The sequence below is a fragment of the Aethalodelphis obliquidens genome, unplaced genomic scaffold (genome assembly GCF_003676395.1).
Source record: "Aethalodelphis obliquidens isolate GAN/ISIS:26980383/991018 unplaced genomic scaffold, ASM367639v1 scaffold1, whole genome shotgun sequence".
NCBI lineage: Eukaryota > Metazoa > Chordata > Mammalia > Artiodactyla > Delphinidae > Aethalodelphis > Aethalodelphis obliquidens.
This window is the reverse complement of record NW_020837945.1, coordinates 11,239,285-11,259,433: the sequence shown is the minus strand read 5'-3', so window position 1 is coordinate 11,259,433 and position 20,149 is coordinate 11,239,285. Positions and strand designations below refer to the sequence as shown.

The window sequence follows — 20,149 nt, the reverse complement described above, 5'->3', positions numbered from 1 at the left end:
GTGAATAGGCTAGCAGATTTTCACCTCCACTTTTGGAAATAAACAGTTACTGAAAACAGTGGAGCATGTGGCACCAGTGCTGTGCTGAGGCAGGGTCCTCTGCGGCTGAGCATGTGCCTGCGTGTGCCCGTCGCAGGGGAGGAGCCGGTGTTCACGTCACCTGAATGGATAACAAATCACAGAGTGATGAGAGGTCCTTTATGTTCTTCCACACAAGGGCGAAAAGGTGGAGGGGCTACAAGCACAAGCCCTGTATCCTTGGAGAGCCAAAAAAGACAACCATTTAAATTTTAACAAAAATGATGTCATCACAGTCCTGGAGCAGCAAGACATGTGGTGGTTTGGAGAAGTTCAAGGCCAGAAGGGGTGGTTCCCCAAGTCCTACGTGAAACTCATTTCAGGGCCCATAAGGAAATCTACGAGGTATGTTTGTATTTATCTGCTTCTATTGGATGAAAACCATGTCAGGCATGAAATTATTGTTTGCACTAGTTAAGATTCATAGATAGGAGTTGCAGGATTGTTTTGTCTTTAAACTGGATCTTTTAACTGCAAAAATTAGGGTACATGGCAACAGGGGAGAGCCTCTTACAGATAAATGGTCATTTTTTTCCTTGCTCATAGAAACCTGTATATCCTGTTTTTCATTGACTTATGCATGAGGGAATTCTACTCTGAGACCTGGAACATTCTTGTGGATTTGTTGGAGATTATGCCCCTCTTCATGCTTAGTATCCAGTACTGTTCCAGACGTACAGGACTACTTAGAGGCCCAAAGCATTTGGGAAAATTTATGGAAGAATGAATTATCTTTTTCATTAGGAAACTTATAGCATGCAACCTTAACATAAAGGTTGTTGTTTAATTGTTCTAACCATGTAGGTGGTCAAAACAAATTATGAGCTTCAAGAAGAAATGAAGAGCAAAATTACTGAATGAGCATCTGTCAGTCATGCTTTGAAATAGACCAATACGTTAGCTGTGTATCCAGCAAAGCAAAGTGCTGACAAACAAGGATGTGAGCTTAGAATCAGGCCTCTGTGGCCCCTTGTGATGTGTTTTGACTTAGCTGAGTGCATCTATTTCAGCTGTAGATTATCAATGCTTTAAATGTTAAACAGTTTTTAAAAAGAAAAGTCAGTGTCATTTGTACTGTTTTCTTTGAGGGTGAAAATTAAAATACTTTCCCCCCTCTTCCAGCATGGATTCTGGTTCTTCAGAAAGTCCTGCTAGTCTAAAGAGAGTAGCTTCCCCAGCAGCCAAGCCGGCCGTGTCAGGAGAAGGTGAGAACCTGACTCAGATCATGTTCTTTAGAAGGTGGAGGGAATCGTGTAACACAGTGAATGTTGGAAATGAAGTTGGATTTCATGTTTAAATAGTTTACATTAATTTACGTTCATTATATTAAACTCTAAGCTAAAATGAGGTTTAGCTCTTCACAAAGTCATAGTACTTTATGGAGACTTTCAAAATACTATCAGATATATTGATCATAAAAACTGAATTTTCTAATTATGTTTGATTATGAGCCCTTTGACTCTTGAAAGAGGCCCATCACAGTCACTAAGGACCAAGTTCTCTGAGCATCTCTACAGGTAATTTGTGGTAGTTGCTATTTTTCTGACTTTATACAGGTAAGTATTAAGGCTTAAAGCCATAACTATACAGTTCAGTAAAACTGTCACAGTAACGTCAGTGCCATTTGTACCCCAAATGAAACAGAAGTTTCATTTCTGTGTTCCATGTAAATAACCACAGCAGATTATTTAGGCCTAAAAAATTGTATTTTGAGTGTTTATTACACAAATAATTAATTGCTTTATTTCCTCTTCTTCATGACATAATCTTTTCGATTATATATGCCAATATATAATATAGGTTTAAAAATGAACAAAACCTACATAATTCAGGCTCTAATGGTAAAAATCTCATGTCTTTTCTTCATTTGGTCCAGCCATTATCAGAGTACTAAGTGAAGAATGAGCGCTACCCAAGTTAGACAGGCTTTCCATGTTGAAGTATGAACAGTGTTTGTAGCTAACAGATGTCTACACAACTGTATAGTAGTTTTTCATAGGTTCCTTGAATAAATTCCACGAGGGTAGAATCTTTCGTTCAGTTTGTTTGCCATTATGAGACTTACATTCCTTAGAAACTTTGCCTTATGAAAAATAGAATTATTAAAGCAATTGTTTCAATGGAGACAGCAAGGGTTAAAATTTAATGGTATTTCAGGTAGTAACAAAGTTACTTTTTCAAGAGGAATTTCAGAAGTAAAAATTTTTTTTTGGTTTATAGGTATAGCTGTAAAACTTCATCATCACTGAACAAATCCAGTATTTTATTGTATCCAGTTTTTGCCATTACTGCCAAAACAATCATTAAGATAGTTCTCTTCATACATTTTTTGTCATCTTAATGACTTTTTTATCCACTGTTAGGAGAACAGGCAAGAAGGTCTTTTAAACACAGCACGTGTAGTCAGTATTATGTCAGGCAAATTATGTGTGCCTCCCGTCCCCCCAAATTCAGTGTGTTATATCCATTCAGTCTCACTGGAGCACCAGAGTTTGTATCCTGGCTCTCTCACCTAGTGACCATTTACTTTTAGTCATGCCTTAACTCCCTCATCTGTAAAATGGGCATAATAATCACCACTTGAGGTAGGAAATTATTACAAGGCTTATGAGATAATAGTGTAAGCTTTTGGAATAAAGGTCAGTAAATGTCTGCTACTCTTATTTCCTTTTTGCTTCATTTCCTGGATTTATCGATAGTCACTTAAAGCAGTGAGCTTTCTCATCCAAAGGCTGGGTTTTTTTGTTTTTGTTTTTAGCATCTTTATTGGAGTATAATTGCTTTACAATGGTGTGTTAGTTTCCAGCAGCTGGGTTGATGAATGTTGATTTGTTTTGAAACATTGTACAGAGAGAGGCCTCTACACTTGAGGCCTCAACAAGTAGGTTACAGATGAACCACACACATCCTTAAAGTTGGGCAACAGAAGAGAGTTAAATTCTAACCTTGGTTGACATTTATTACATCCATTTTGAAATGATTTAGGTATTAGAAATTTGAGGAGAGATTGCTGACTTTCTGGAGGGGTGTGGGAGGGCACTGACATCTGAAATTCTGAGAAAAGATACTTAATTATATTAATGGACCACTTATCAGTACTGTATTAAATGTAATCAGATTTCACGTAAACCAGAAACCAGATTAAATAGATGGTTAATTTGGTTAGCTCTTAAAATATGGGCTTGGGAATTGCCAGTGCCCTGTGTTACATGTCTGGGGAAGAGGGTCTGAGTGGTGAGGAGGCCCTGCATAGCGGTCCTCACGTCTCCCCATTTTCATTGAATCCAGAAGGTCCTCGCAGATGCCTGCGTGCACACAGGGCAAGTAAAGCCACAGTCTTTCCTGTCTCCTTGGTATCTTCTGCTGCAGTGTGAAGTTCAGCTAGAGTTCACACTTCTGAAGTTTCTTAAGCATTTCGAAAGTGACTTCAAACTTTGGATCCATTTTAAGAAAGTGACTTTTAAGTGCAGGAATCACTGGGAAAAGGATTGATTGCCAAGGATCCAATCTGAAATGGCCAAACATGAGCTAAGGAACAAGTAACGGAACAAAATGAAAAGGGAAGGGTCAGAATGTTGAGAAATCCGAAAAAGGAATATATTAATGAAAAAACAATGTCCTTATTCAAGCTGCCAAACTTTGATTTCCTTGTGCGGGAAATCATTTTTCCAGTTTTAACTGTGGAGGTGTGTGTCACCAGTGCTGGAGGGCTAAAGACAGAGAGGCTTCTGTTCTGCCTTGTACATTTGGATGACCTTGTATCTCGGGGTCTGCTGGCCTCAGCCTACAGGTCAGCACAGGGAGGCTGAAGCAGCCCCTTGGAGAGCTGCCCACATTAGCATAAGCATTAGGAGGGTTTGTGTTTTTTGGTGTTTGTTTTAGCTTTCATTAGTGCCTCCTGCAGAGGCTCTTATAATTAGGACTAAATTAATGTAGTCCTCCATACTAAATTAATTTACATTAAGCTCTGCATTTAAGGACTATCATATGAAATTTTAGCAAGAAACACTCCATCCATCATCCATCATAAAATGAACTTTTCCGGTAAATGGTGTTTTTTTGTTTTGTCGTTTTTGGGGGGGGAGTTTTTTGCTTTTTGCTTTTTAAAAAATACACAAAGGCCTAGGATAAAATGGACAAAAAGTGGAAATAAGAAACATATGTTCATCTTTCCGGAAATCTTTTATTCTCTACCTAGTGTAGTGTCTAGAACTTTGTGTCAAGTGATCTTTCTGAGAGTGTGACTTGGTTTCTAAGCCTTAGTAAAGTCAGCTGTTTATAATTCAAAAGAAAAACTTCCTCTGGAATGCACATCCTTCACATTCAGGACACTAAAGAACATTAATTCTTGTCCTTTACGACTAAATTACATGAATAATCAAATGTAAGAAACTGTGATTTGTCTTTTCCACTTGTTCAGAAAGGCGTGATTATTTTCTGGGATTGGGTAGACACTACTTTTGTCAGCAGTCCACTCTACCTGTTTATACTTGAATGACAAGTAGGTGTCCGTTTTTAACCAAAGAATATATATTTTAAATTTTGTGTTCTAACAGCTTCCTGCCATCTGTGTATATGGCACAATAGGACTTAAATTTTCACCGAGGCACTTGAATAATGAAAAACGTGTCTTACTTAATTTACATAAAGGATATACCATGTCTAAAAGGTTTCTAAAATGGTGACTTGGTATCTTCAAAAGTGAATCACAGATATTTGACGAGGTCACCAAGGAGCCTGGCATGTCAGTGCATCTAACCCAGTGCTCAGCATGACCTAGGTACTCAGTAAATGTTAGCTATAAGTGAACGTGAAAACCATTTTCATGTAAAAAGAAACCATGGTGTTAAATCGGGGATCACTGTCAGTACTGGTGTTGGTGGACATGCAGTTGGGTTTTTTTTGTTGTTGTTCCTGGTCCTGGGTCTTCACAGGAATTGTCTCCCCGGCTGCAGTTATTGAATTTTTATGTGCAGTCGGGGAATTTGGAGCCCAGGGGGTTCTGTAACTCTGCATTTTATCAGTGACTAGCCTTTCTCTTGAATGGACCTTATCCTAATAATTTCCTTATTCATAATCTTGCTTTTGCAAAGTTGTCTGGGATTTCTGTAAACGATCAAGCTCTCTCCGTATCTCAATATTTCTCCCCACCAGAATTTATTGCCATGTACACTTACGAGAGTTCTGAGCAAGGCGATTTAACCTTTCAGCAAGGGGATGTGATTTTGGTTACCAAGAAAGATGGTGACTGGTGGACAGGAACAGTGGGCGACAAGTCCGGAGTCTTCCCTTCTAACTATGTGAGGCTTAAAGATTCAGAGGTAAACCCACATTAACTGTTTCCTCTCCCTTTCTGTGCAGCGATTCTCTTTTCAGGGAGTCATGATGTTTGCCGGTGGAACATCATTGTTGGGTTTTGCTAAGTTCTGGAACGTGACAGCAAATACAGTGTGACCTGTAATTGTTTGAAATTGTCTATTGGTGCCGCAGGGTCAGCCTTGGCTTCCCAGAAGCAGAAGAACCCCCCCCCGGGGCTCAGTGGAGACTGCTCATAATGAGGCTGGTCTGCGTCAGCTGGGATAATACTCAGGATTCATCTCTATTCCTGAATGTAACTGACTTAGGATTCGGAGTAAATATTCTAGATTTAGTCTTCAGGGTCACTGATTTGAGAAACTTCAAGAAAGATACACAGCAATATCTTGCCCATGTAAACAAAAGTATTTTGGTGATACTGGCCCCAGAATATTGGGCAGTAGAGTTTTTAGAATTTGTATTTTTGCCTACACACTAGGAAGACTCAAGATCTAAGAAATTGGTACACTTTGGCTAGAACTTAGTATCTCCGTTGATCAGAGACTGAATTTATTTATTTATTTATTTATTTTTTGAGGTACGCGGGCCTCTCACTGTTGTGGCCTCTCCCACCGTGGAGCACAGGCTGCGGACGTGCAGGCTCAGCGGCCATGGCTCAGGGGCCCAGCTGCTCCACAGCATGTGACATCTTCCCGGACCGGGGCACAAACCCGCGTCCCCTGCATCGGCAGGCGGACTCTCAACCACTGCACCACCAGGGAAGCCCCCTGGACTGAATTTATTTTAAATGCTGTTATCCTTACAAATTGGAAGTGGCTCCCCATTGTTGTTAATGGGGCCCTAAAAATTCAGTTGCATGAAGTGGCCTTGAGATAGCACAAGATTAAGGAAATGGTGGTGTGGGCCTACTAGAGTATGGGAGCCTATCTCGTAGTGGCCAATTTCAAGTTAGTGGGAATTTCAGGTTATAGATGTAGTCATTTAACAGACCCATGGCTGCCTGGGGAGCGAAGCTGGGCCTGGTGATACACTATGGTAGTTCTTCCATGTCAGCCTTCTCACCTTCCCTGCAGTTCCTAGGAATAGTTTTATTTGCTGTTTTGTTTCTTTTTTTAAGGAATGTCATTGTTGTTTGGGGAGTTTTTGGTTTGTTTTCCCTTGCTTTGGTCTTAAGAGCAGCTTGCTGAAATTCCCCTGGAGGGATTTGCATAAGTGTTTTACCCTTGGAGAATTTGGCAGAAGCTGGAAAGAAAGTACTTCTTTTCTGTAGGACAGTCGTTGTATTGTCCTCTGCAGACCTGGAGAGGGAAAATTCAGCTCTTCTCCAGGCCAGCCAGTTATATCCAATAAGAACCATGGAGATATTTCAGGGGAGTAGAGGGAAAACATTAAAAACTAAACTGGATTTCTGCTCCCATGCACAAAACCTCTTAAAATGGCTTTACCTTTGGGATCAGTTAAACACAAAAGCCATTACTTGTATTAGATTTTAATAAATTAGAGTTTTCTACCAAAAACCATCCAAAGTCAGTAAGTTTCAAAAAATGCACTGTGACATTTTTTAAAGGTAAGTTGAGTTGTAAAGTGCTTTCTTAACCGCAGCCTTAAATATCAGCCACAGAAGAACTAACAGTGCCAAAGATTTTAGACATTTAGCAGCATTATTTCATAATAATGAAAAAATCAAAAAAGGCAGCTCTTTCATCCTACTTGGACATAGACTTCAATATTATAAGGCCATATCCCGCCAAACTTAAAAACCAGACCCAGCTTCAGATACCAAAATTGACCCGTGGACAAGGGGGAGGTTGTCCTAAACCTGCTTCCCTTCTCTACACGAGCAGGGCTGGGGCACGTAGCCTGGATCAACTTTTCTGCTGCATTCTTAAGAAGCGCCAGGATGGAACCTGGCCATCTGACTGCGTCTCAGCTTAAGTGCTGGCTGTGGTGTTTAAAAGGGAGCACATTGAAGCTGCTTGAATTCTATCACTGGCTTGCTAATTGCTTTGTTCTTTTTATGGAACAGAGAGAGTATATTTAAGCCTGTACTGGGAAAGTAACTGGTCATTTGGAATCTTCTATCATTAGTGTTCCTTCATTTTGATATGCAGCCTATAAAAATTGCAAGGAAGATGGGTATTGTATAACTTGGTTAATACAGAAAGCATAATCAGTAAACATTTTAATTCAAACTTTCCCTGGTAAATGGTTATTGAATTTCAGTATAAATATAGGTAGGGACAATGATAAGTTGTGTTCCTGGTAGATAATTACATATTTTTATTCTTAAAGTTACTCTCATTTAGTTAATTAAACCTTTTGTTTTATTCTGTTTTAATTGGAATACTTAATTTACTGGAAGATAGGGACACAAGAGTGAAAATTAATCTGGAATAAAGCACTTTGCAAGGACAGATTACGGCCTGGCCCCTGTCCCAGCTGAGTCTCTGCTGGCTTGGCTTGCTCAGCTGGTTTAAAATTCCATGAGTATCTATGAAGGAATTCAACCCCAGAGCACTTTTGAAGCACTTAGTAGTTGGGGAAAAAAATGGTCTGCTTCTATGGGCGGTGTGTCCAGCATTACAAGAGAAATTTCAGTGTTTAAACAGTGTTAAGGTTTGGGTAGAAAGGATATACAGGAGAGTGGCTGCCTCTTTGGATAATGGGATGGGGGAAGGGGTGTTTGAATTGCCACTGTACTGTTTTCCTTCTTTAAAAAAAAAAAGAAAGCCCTAAAGCAAATGTACCAAAATATTAATATTTCCATGTATTGTTAATATTAATTTAATTAGAATATTAATAATATTAATATTTTCACATATTTAGTCTCTAGTATATGGAGACTATAATAGACATCCATTGCACTCATGGATGTCTATTATAGTCTCTGTACATTTTTTATGTGTGAAGTGTTTAATAATTAACCATTTGGACATCAAGCATGAGCTTAGTGTTTAGGCTGTAGACTAACAGTCTTCCTGGCGGGGCAGCCCCTGTTTCACCTGACCCAGGGACAGGATGCGCCCATGTTACACACAGTCAATACCTGAGCCCTCTGGGGTCCTACAATGCCACTTACTTTGCTAATTTTTCTCTTAAGAAGAGAGTAAAAGCTACATGCTTTTAAAGTACTTATTTCGCCCCATGTTTTCCTTGATACAGATCATAATGTCAGGAGATACAATGCTATGTTTCCCCGGAATGAAAAGGGGAATTTAGGGGCTCAAGCGGGTTTGTGTCATCATTAATCGTTTTTAAGTTGCTTGACCAAAACTCTTCAGTATGCAAATGAGACCTTCTGCTCTGTTTTAAGGGCTCTGGAACTGCTGGGAAAACAGGGAGTTTAGGAAAAAAACCTGGTAAGTGACAAACCCTGATGCTTATTTTTCAATATTTTAAATGTAATTGATAGTTGCTCCCAATCTTTGTTTATTGGGGCCAGAAGCCTTAAAAAAGAAAAGAAAAGACAAAAGAATCTGTCCGAAGAGTGGTTGGAGGAGATCCTTTCCTTGGAATCCATTAATAATGTATTTATAGATGGTTATGAAATGTGGCTGTTGCCTCACACATGGAGAGTAGGGACATTACCAGACAATGTTCTCTTGGGATGTGAAGAAATAATTCAGGCAAGATGGTGGGAAGTTATAATGCATGAACCTGTAGGATTTGGGGTCAGCAGCTGCTTAGTCCTCCTCTCGTTAGGTTCAGGAAGCCCTTGTTTGTTTCCTGGAAGCATATTTAGTCCCAGGACATAAATAACGGAGGAGATGAGAGAGTAACACGTATTATCAGAGTGCAGGTCCTATTAATTTAGAAGCCATTGGGTGGTTTTCCTCAGGTACACGGTGAAGGTACAAAAATCACAGTCATCCCTCTGAACTCAGAGTGTTTTAGTTTATTTCAACAAAATCACATATTCTATACATACAAGCCTGAAAGAAGAAAGAAGCAGATGTGAAATCATACGGTTGTATGGCCTGTCTTCCTCTCTAGGTCATTTGAGCTTTTGTGCTATTACAGCCTTAAGAAATTACAGGTTGAAAGAGTCACCGCAGTGCTGACAGGGATGTGTATCTGTGTCTGGTGCTCAGCTCCAAATGGGCTTACCTGGCAAGGAAAGGTGGGTTTTTAGGCAGTTGTAGGATTTTAGTCTGACTCAGATGTTGGACCACCCCGGTCAAATGTCTGTTTTAACCAGGAGTATGCTACATTTTGAATTGTCATTCCAGAGGGGCTTCACTTTGCACTGAAACCAGCGAGCTGCTCAAAAAAGCTGGAAAAGACAGAAAAGAGTGTCAGGGCAGGTCACTGGCTACGCAGGCCAGGTCCTTTGAGGAGCAGGGACATCAGGGGCCAAATCGGGCACTGATTTGGATCTTTTCCAAATGGAAAACTCGTGGAGTTTAGAGCTAGTCCTTGGCATGTTGGGGGAGAATTCTCATCCCCAGCAGAGATTTCCCAGCTAGAGCTCTCAGTGGAGCCCACGTATGTGTACGCTGGGCTCTTTCTCGCTTCGCCTGAGCTCTGGGATGCATGCGTCAGGGCCAGTCTGCACCGGGACGGTCTGGTGCTCCTAGCCTGGTGGCCGCTTATTACAGAACAGGGTCCTAGGGGGCTAATGTGCCTTCAGGGAAGCAGGAGCATGGGCCTTTCACCTCTTTCCTTCTGTCTGTCTGTCTTTACTTCATTCCTTCTTTCTTCATCTCTTTCTTTCAAGAACAGTTACGATGGGGAGAGAGTGGAGAGGAATAGAACAATCTGTTCTGTCTTGCTTCTAGAAGTTCACAAGGCTGTCGCTGCAGATACACCAGCATTCGGTCAGAGGAGGATTTTGTCCTTTCGTAGTTGAACTCCTGTGCCAGGAGAAATGTACTTTTCAGAGCCTGGTCTGTGGTACTGCTGGAATTTTTCCCATGAGACTGTTCACATTCAGGAAAAGTACAGAACTGTTTACATTTTTTGTTTTCTGTGCTGAATTGTTGTTTTGCATAAAATCCCTCCTCTTGACTGCAGGATCGTCCTCTAACTTGAAGTAAAAAGAAGTAAACTTACATTGATGTGATTCCTACCTGATATTCAGGGATCACCCTCAAAATGTGAGCCTCAAAGAAAATGGGCTTGTGGGTAGAAGAGAGAGTCTAAAGAAAGTCGTAACATAGAAAGAAATTAGCTAGTGCACACTCCTGGTGGTTTCTGAAGAAAACAGATTTCTCTTTCTACTGTACTTGGCAGGTGGAAAAGGTTCACTTGAGTTCCTTGATTCGCTCAACCATCCTTGACTGGACCATGTGCTAATAATAATCAGCACTGTGTGAGGGCGGAGGGCAGTTGAGGATGAATGAGGCCCAGCTGCTGCATCGGGGTGTTCTTGGGAATTGGGGCAGTGGGGGTAGGGTGCGGACTTGGGGGAGAGTGGGAGGTTGTGGAGGCAAGTTGGTACGTTCTGAGAGATGAGGGGGTCCTTGAGCAGACTGGGCAGAACCGGAAGACAAGCCCAGCTCCTGAATACTGCATTTGCCGTGTGGTCAAAGAAGGGCCACCGAGCCTTCTTCGTTTAGTAGAAAACTGGCCCGTACACCGGCTTTGACGATGTTGACCCGTGACCCTGGGAGGTGGCTGTGTCTTCTTAGGCTCTCCTTTTCCTGACTCTAATGGTGCACTGCTATGTTTGGTCTTGTTTTCCAGAAATTGCCCAGGTTATTGCGTCCTACACTGCTACTGGTCCCGAGCAGCTTACCCTCGCCCCTGGTCAGCTGATTTTGATCCGAAAAAAGAACCCAGGTGGATGGTGGGAAGGAGAGCTGCAAGTCAGTGTCTTTTCCATTTGTTTAAAATTCTCTGCCCAAATTTCAATATGCAAGATCTCAAAGGGACACCGTTTCGTTGCAAAGTACAGATAACCCTGCACCACCTAAATCCTGCGTTTGTGTAGTGAGAGATGCCATGTTATCTGAATCCATTTGGTTCCTAAGCTTTGGGCAGCCAGGAACAGAATTGTGAGAGCTAAGAATGCTTCTGAAGATGTATCTAAATCTATTGGATTCTTGAGTTCAGACAGTGAGTGGTAGGATAGTGAGAATTCATGACGGAGTCATCCTTAAGTCACAGCGTTGTAGGAGCGGAGCTTTCCATGAGCGGTGCTATAAGGTGTGGTACCAGAGTAGCCTTTGCATTCAAAGCCACATCTGTACAGCACAACAGTTTTAGTTTCTGTGTGTGTGTGTGTTTGTGTGTCCTCAATTCATCATTCTGTCAAGGCAAACCTTGGTCAGGAAGGCAAAGGTCTATGTTGTGGTGAGGTAAAGAAATACAGCACCTTTCTGTGCAGCTAATTAAAAACTAAAGTGCCGGAGAGTGAAGAGTGAGCTGGTGGACTGAAGAAATGTATCTTGGCTGGAATAGAAGGCACAGCCTGGAGTACCCAAAGGCAAAAGTTCCCCTGGGAGCTTGCTGGTGGGCAGCCATAAAAGCCCTATCGAGCAGGGAGGACGAGATACAGTTTATTGGCTTAGGATTCCATTGGGGTCCTGGAATCCACCCCCCCTCCCCTTTTTTTTTTTCTAATTTTTTTTTAAGTGATTGAGTGTTTTGGCTGCATGGCTCACAGGATCTTAGTTCCCCGACCAGGGATTGAACCCAAGCCCCGGCAGTGAGGGCGCCAAGTCCTAACCGCTGGACTGGCAGGGAATGCCCTCCACTCCCCCTTTTAATATGTCTCTTCCTTCACTGGGTAGGAGGAGGCCTTCCTCAGACCGGTGGGTCTCATTTCTTGTAGAGAGTTGCCATCTCATTGGCTTTCCCATCCATATGTGACTCCCCTGTTCTGAAGACTTAAGGGGTGTCCCCTTGACATACATACAGTAATATGTACTAAAATAGATAACTAATAAGAACCTGTGTATAGCACAGAGAACTCCACTTCGATGTACAGTAGAAACTAACACAACATTGTAAAACAACTATACCCCAATAAAAAATTTTTTTTAAAAAAGGGGGTATCCCCACTGGCCCTCCTTATCAGCCTGCTGGCCAAGACTCCCCTCAGATGCCCTCTTCCGCTTCCAGCATCCGTCTTACCAGTCTGACCTCTCACAGCGACATCTCTACTCCAGCCTCATTCGGTGATTTGCTCTCTTGAAAACAAGCAGCAACCCTCAGACCCCGATGCCTCACTGCCTTTGCCCATAGCGCCTCCCCACATGGTCATCTCCACCTCTCCCCCGTTCAAGAGCCGGCCAAATCCCACTTCTTCCGGAAGCTTTCTGTGACCATCCCACCAGAAGCGACGTCTTCTTCCCGTGAACCGTGGTGGCCCCGATGCCTGCACCACTCTTGGTATTTAGTGTTGATGTGGATATTATTACTTCCATGCATATTTCTTACTTCCTCTTGTAGGCTATCAGCTCTTTGAACGCAGAAACCGTATTTTTTCATCATCACGTTCCTTGTACCTTGCTCAAAAGAGAGTCCTGAGTGGCTCTTGCAATCCATAATTGCCGTGCCCAGGGGGGCTTCTGGTGCTTTCACCAGCCCTTCTCCCCAGTGGATACACAAATGAAGAAATTGCCAGTGAGCTCTGTGTTCTGCCCTTGTGAAGCTGCAGGGATGGGAGACCTACGGCAGTATATGCTCAATAGATTAACATGGGGGAGCTTTTAAAGGAGTGGCTTCAACCATTGGTGGATTAGAACTTTAGTCCTTGAGCCAAGGGCATGAAATCTATGACTCCAAGGAAAGTGAAATTTGATTGGCATTCTAAAAGTAACCCAGAAGTATCCCTCTTGATAAACTGAATCAGATGAGAGGGCAGAGGTAAGATTGTGGGAAGTTTCCTTTTCTCTTAATTTTATTTCCTTATTTTGGGAATAGGTAATATATTCACATGGTTTCAAATTTTAAAATTACAAGGGACTTCCCTGGCGGTCCAGTGGTTAAAACTCCGTGCTTCCACTGCACGGGGCGCGGGTACAATCCCTGGTCGGGGAGCTAAGATCCCACATGCTGCGTGTCGTGACCCCCAGAAAATTAATTAATTAATTAATTAATTAATTAAAATTACGAAAGGGAATTCAAATGTCTCCCTCTCACCCTGTCCCCAAAGGCAGCTGTTTTTATCAAAGCCTTGCTTCTAGAGGGTGTGTGTGTGTGTGTGTGTATACGTGCTGTAAGTTAAGTTCTCTGCTCCTGGTGATGTGCAGAAGGGTAGTTATAACACTTATCATCATCCCTAACTAGAGTCTTCATCTCATGGAATTGTGTCAGGAGTGCAAGTCTTCGTTCGCCAACTTCATTATAAGTTCCTCTGTGTCATATACTATCCCCTTCCAACAACTCCCGGCATGTAAACACTCAATGAATGGATTTTGTGTCGAATTAGATAAAAGTGAAGGAGGCAGGAATGGTGGTGGAAAATGTGGCTGATCCATCACATAAGCCTGATGGCTTTTGAAAACAAGGTGAAGTTTAGACTCCTTGTGTCCTCCACATATTGCGTGTATGTCATCTCGTATATGTACAGTTATTCTCCATAAGAAGATCGCAGATGTGACTGTGAATCTTGGCCTGCCACTGATTAGCCTGTAACCTTGAGATTGTCACTTAACTTTTCTGAGCCTTACTCTTTTTATCTGGGAACTAGGAATAGTAATAGTGGGAAACGGAAATAGTAATAGTATTATCCTTCTGGAATTGTTGTGTAGGTAAATGCAGATAAGGTGCTTAGCACAGGCCTGGCTCATAAAAAGCACCCAGCACGTGCTGACTGCCATTATTATCATTCCTAAAATCCATATATAACATTGGCGTAAACCATAATCTCTACATTACCTGAAAATGACAGCTGAGAGCTGTTAAATGAGCAGTTTCCCATCCTGTACATACTACATAGTGCTCTGTGATCCACACAGTCCAGCCCATGCCAGAACATTCTAGGCTTTGCTGATTGATAGCTGCCACAATTTGAATTTTAGCTGGCATGTTTTCATTTTGTAATACAGTAATCCGTAGATTCTACTATTGATGTCATTTGTTTTTCAGTTATATGTAAACTTGGTATAAGTGCAAAGTATAACATGAAAGAACATGAACCTTTGAAACATTGTAATGTAATTTTTTGTTATTAGGCACGTGGGAAAAAGCGCCAGATAGGCTGGTTCCCTGCTAACTATGTCAAACTTTTAAGCCCTGGGATGAGCAAAATCACTCCAACAGAGCCACCTAAGCCCGCAGCATTCCCAGCAGGTAAGCAGCTTATACTCTCTGCTCAGAAAATGGTCTATGCGTCATGGTAGCCTTTCCACTCAATTTTTTTAGCTTAGATTGTCTTTCACACTGGCTGTAAGCGCTTCTTGTACTTGCTGGGGCTGACACCCAGCTAATGTGATATGGAGTATGTTTTTCAAAAGGACCAAGTATCGAAGCAGCTTTGCTGTGCTGGGTACAACAGAGCCCTTGTTGGAACCGGCTTCCTAAAGGGGCCCTGAATGCTATGCCATTGAAGCCAGATTTTTCTCTTGATTTCCTTCCAGCTATTTAAATTGGAATTTGGGCTGGGGGCGAGGGGACAAAAAGGGCCTCCTAAAAATAAATGGCCGGGGTCTAAATAGGTCAGGAGATTGAGCTGGGAGGCCCCAGGGCTCTGTTGGTTGTAATGTGCTGCTCAGTTGAGACTGAAATAGCTCCCCTGCGACATTTCCTGTGAACACAGGGGCTGCACTTAATGGACAGGATGTTATACACGCTCTCCTAAAGGGCTAAAAAGGAACAGAGGCTCGGCAGCTTAGATGGTTGGCTGTTTTCTGATTGAAGAGACCAAATTAGATGCTTCGGTAATAGTTGAGATGGGCGAGGTTAGGGGAGCAGACTTCTGCTTTAGGTCTTTAAGCCATCAGTGCTTGGATGGCACTTGTGGAAAATGCAGAAGTTTCATTCCAGTACCTTGTGGTTAAATGTCTATGCTGTACATCCCCAGCGAAATCAGATTAAAACCTGGCAGCCTTTGCAAGAAATGAAAGGACTGGCCAACACTGTGACTGGTTCCCAACCACAGCTGGGCCCCTTTGCTTGAGCCGTGGCCTCATGTGGGCAGAGGAGTGTGGTACCAGCTGGATCTCCTCTCCCTTGGGGAGGGCTGGCGGCGTCCCCTTCATCAGGTTGGTTAAAACCCGCAGAAATAGTTTGCTGAGGTGATTGGATTAGCTGGAGCATCTTTAAAGCCTGAGACTGTATAGAGGTTGGTTAGGAAAGATTAACTGGGGGTAAAACCTAACCAAGCAAACTTTATCTGAAGTGTAAAAATGCCAGGGCATAAAGGCAGTGTAACCTCCTATAGTTTTGAGGGGAAAATGAGAAAAGAAAAATTGTGCTTGAATGTGGAAATTGTGTGTTTCTTTGAGAAAAAATTTTGAGACACAAAGGTACAGCAGAATAAAACACTGATTTTACTTTTCACTAAGAGTCGAACTTTTTGGAGGTCAGATGATAATTACCTTCCACCTTAAAAAAAAAAAACAAAAAACAAAAGAAATAAAGAGCAACAGTGAAGTCCCCATGATATGCAGCTGTGTGTGAAGTTGGGCCAATGTTCAGAGTCAGCATTTTGAAGGAGTGCCGCTGCACTCAAATAGAAATGATTCCATGGAAGCTTTCAGTTATCACTGTACATTTTCTGCTGACAACTAAACGTGTAAAAGAGGAAGATATTATAGAAACTCAAGGCGTGGTCTGACATTTTTGCTGTCGTCTTGGTTTTCAATCCTCCGTCTTCCTCTACTGCCCCCACTACACAAAGCCCATCAGAGCCCTCCACTTACTTCTGTCCTCTTCGGAAAGGACACAGATGAGACACGAGAGTACCTAATACCCCCAGGTAGCCCGTCCCGCGAGCCACGCAGGTGTGCCGCCGCCCCTCACCTGGCCTGTCTCCTGCAGTGTGCCAGGTGATCGGGATGTACGATTACACCGCGCAGAATGACGACGAGCTGGCCTTCAACAAGGGCCAGATCATCAACGTCCTCAACAAGGAGGACCCCGACTGGTGGAAAGGAGAAGTCCACGGGCAAGTGGGGCTCTTCCCGTCCAATTACGTGAAGCTGACCACAGACATGGACCCCAGCCAGCAATGTAAGTGCCCTGGTGCCTCGGTTGCCTCTCCTCTCTGGTGTCTCATGGTGAAACATGCAGCATTGCTCTGATTCTGCTGAGCTTTGTTTGCAGAACTTAAAGCTAGACCATTGCTGCATTCGCAACAGTCTCTTTGAAGACCTTCTGTAATGCAAGACTTTATCTCGTGGGGTTTTTGTTTTGTTTTGTTTCTTTAAAGAAAAATCATTCCTTCTGTAGCATGTCCCCTCCCTTCCCTCCCCCCCTTTTCCTTTTTTTTTTTCTTTTTAATCATTTTGGCACCATGCTGTTTACATGCCTGACTCATTTTCCTAGCTTGAATTTTGCTCATTGTTTTGTTTTGCTTATGTGTTGTTTTCCTCCTTTTTCTAGGAATCATATGTTGTCCATCCCCCCCTCAGGCTTGAAAGTCCTCAAAGAGACCCACTATCCCATATCACTGCCCAGAGGGATGATGGGAGATGCAGCCTTGATCATGTGACTTCCAGCATGATCACCTACTGCCTTCTGAGTAGAAGAACTCACTGCAGAGCAGTTTACCTCATTTTACCTTAGTTGCATGTGATGGCAATGTTGAGTTATTACTTGCACAGATAGAAGCAAAAAAATTACAAAAATACACAGGGTAGTGGGTCCTTTTGTGGCTTTCCTAGTGACTCAAATTGACTTCCCCCCACCTTTGCACAGGTGCTTCCAATAGTTTTCAAATTATTTTAAAATAAATATCTTAGCCTTTTAATAAAAAAAAGTGAATTACTTCTTTGCTATTTTGGTTTTGCAAAAAGACCCACTATCAAGGAATGCTGCATGTGCTATTAAAAAATGTTCCAAATGTCCATAAATCTGAGACTCGATGTATTTTTTTCATTTTGTCCAGTGTTACCAACTAAATTGTGTCGTTTGGGTTTTTGACCCCCTACTATAGAAGTACAGAGGAGTTCAGTATATCTGTTTTAAAGACGTGTAGAACGAGGCCAATTAAACAGAAGCTGTTTTGTGCTTGTTTGTGTGTATCAGATGTACCTTGCTGAGCATGTAATAATACATCCTGTACATAAGAAATTAGTTCTTTCCATGGCAAAAGCTGTTATCTTGTATGATGCTCTAATCACATTACATTAATTTTATTTTGCACAGTGACCTTGTAGCCACACGAGAAAGAACCTGTGTTTTTGTTCGGTCTCAGATTTATCTGGTTGAGTTGGTGTTTTCTGTTTTGGGTTTTTAATTTTGCGTGTTTTCATACCATAAATCCGTAGACAACACCACTGAGGTTGTTACGATCAACAATATCTACAATCTCGCCTTAGTCTCTGTTACACCAAGTTTTATTCCAGTGACTTTTCATGGAATGACGTATTTTGAACAAGTAATTTTCTTGACAAGAAAGAATGTATAGGAGTCTCCCTGCAATTAATTTCCAATGTTTACATTTTTTAACTAGACTGTGGAATTTCTACAGATTAATATGAAATGGAGCTCATGGTCCGTTAATGTGTTGGATATGTTGTAGCTGAAGCCATGTTTGTCTTTTAAACACTAGTTGGAAGCTTTCAATAAAAACGCCGTTGCCGACAGCACAGAAAATGGGGCGGGGGGCAGGGAGCCTCAAGCACAACCTAGCGGTTCTACTAATGACTTTTTAACAGTAGTGAACTTCTGTTTCTACGTCTCTCCCCTTGGGGATTCCATGCTGGCGATTGTGTAGAGGTCTTTCTCCACTCACATGGTGCCGAGAACGAGGACTCCCCCTCATTCACTGGCGCGTCAGTATTTTCATGGATATGAATGTAAAATATATAAATATATAAACCTGCGGCTTTAACAACTGTAATACAACTTTTGAATTAGTTATGTGTATAGATAATTAAATTCTTCATATAAAAGTTAGATGGAAATGTCTCTGTGTTCTTGATGTTGGAAGCTGGCAGTGGTGACGGGGAACAAGCAGACTGGACGTGAGCAGGTGGCCTGCTGTCCATTGTGATACAGACACCATGAGAGCCTCACTGAGTCTTCTTTGAATGGCCCTCCCTCTTCCCCTGCTACCCACCCCTCCCTGATCAATCTGCAAACAGTTAACCCTCATAATACTGGTTTTGAAGAATAGAACTACCACCCAGCTTCGTGCTTAACTGTCTCATTGGGCTTTTGGTACATGGTGCTGATACATTGGCAGGTGTGTGATGTGACTCAGAGTATAAAACATTTGTCCAAAAGATATATCACGATAAGGGTCTGTTGAACATACAGATGTGGGTAAATACGGAAACTTTCACATCTTCCATACTGTTGTTCTCCATCCGTTTCTGCCTTGCACACTCCAGTCTCGTTGCCTTTGCAGAAACAGACTGGTGTACACGTTGATGGAACTGTTGGCTACGATGACCACGTGCTTGATTCCGTTCAGGAACTTCACGTATTGGTCCTCCCCTGCCATTCAGTGGAAAAGTGATTTCCTTCATCAATTCACCAAATATTGTGGGGGAGAGATCCATCGGGTGTGGACGCCCCTCTGGGTTCTGGGGAGAGCGTGCTGCTCCGTCAGTAGAGACAGGGTCCCTGTCCTCATGAAGTTCATGTTCTAATGGGAGGAACAAGCAGAAAACCAAACTACTGCATAAGTATCTGTACATAAATATATGTGGGGTGGGTGTGTGCGTGTGTGTGCTAAGGTGATACGTTCTATGCTAGGAGAAATATGGACGCCAGGTAACACTGAGCAGGACATCCAGAGCCAACCGGGCGGGGAGGGCGTTGAAGGGAGGGATCAGAGAACCCTTCCAGGAGAAAGGGATGTGTAAGCTGAGACCGGAAGGATGGGTAGGAGCCGGATGAAGCCGGGAAGAGAAGTGGCTGTTTGAGGCAGAGATGTCACACGGAGGCCCAGAGGTGGGCGGAGAGATCCCTGTCACTGTCCCCCAGCCCACCCCCTTGTGAGCGGTCTCTTGGCCGGGACCCCTTCACCTGTATAAGTCAGTGTTTCCAGCCTTGAGCTCGGCTAGCAGGGACGCAGTTGCCAAGGTGGGTAATGCTCTATAATACTCTCTATAACTCTCTCCAGGCCCCTCTCCGTAGATCATCCCTCTAGGCTGTGTTCTGAGTTTGTTGACACAGGTTGGTCCCCAGGAAACTGCTCTTTCCCCCTCCCAGATCATTCAGTTTGCACTGGATTGTGGAGTAGCCATCTGACCCAGTGCTCCTCAACCAGAGGGAGGGAAGACCACGGCATCCAGTGGGTAGAGGCTGGGGATGCTGCTAAACATCCTACAGTGCACCGGACGGTCCCCCACAGTGACAGTCCCCCTGGGGCCACAGCGATCCGGCCCCAGGTGTCACCAGTACCAAGGTTGAGAAACCCTGGTCTCATCCCACTGGCTGCTGTGGGTAATGCTCTCCTGGTTGCTCTGGGTGAATATACTTGCGACTGAACTTTGGGTACAGTTTTGCCCCAGTGGCACGTGGACAAGAAGAGGACAACGTGCTTTCCTGTGTCCGCCTGCCCCGCCCATGCAGAGCAGGACCCAGAGAGCTGAAGGCAGCCACGTGGCCCAAGCTCCAGGCTGCCTCTGCATAAAATGGTATCTGGGAGAAGCCGATCTAAAGCAAGGATTCATTCCCCTGTAGAGTCACA

The 20,149-nt window shown here is 43.0% G+C and overlaps 1 protein-coding gene across 5 annotated transcripts in view; it reads left to right on the top strand.

The window, feature by feature from the left end:
- The window catches only part of ITSN1 (intersectin 1), a 181,878-nt gene extending 163,473 nt beyond the window's left edge, over nt 1-18,405 (top strand). The window contains exons 22-30 of one of the 5 annotated variants that reach the window (XR_003431659.1): nt 218-423; nt 1,201-1,283; nt 5,233-5,399; nt 8,708-8,753; nt 10,408-10,490; nt 11,080-11,201; nt 14,517-14,634; nt 16,324-16,515; nt 16,888-18,405. Coding sequence is in view for 3 of the 5 variants with exons in the window: in XM_027100909.1 (XP_026956710.1) it covers nt 218-423; nt 1,201-1,283; nt 5,233-5,399; nt 8,708-8,753; nt 11,080-11,201; nt 14,517-14,634; nt 16,324-16,515; nt 16,888-16,889 (936 nt within the window). In the remaining 2 variants the exon portion in view is untranslated. Of the gene's footprint in view, nt 1-217; nt 424-1,200; nt 1,284-5,232; nt 5,400-8,707; nt 8,754-10,407; nt 10,491-11,079; nt 11,202-14,516; nt 14,635-16,323; nt 16,516-16,887 lie in introns of those variants that run through there. The other 4 variants (XR_003431660.1, XM_027100909.1, XM_027100918.1 and 1 more) reach the window with 4 other exon arrangements.
- The last annotated feature ends 1,744 nt before the right edge of the window (nt 18,406-20,149 follow it).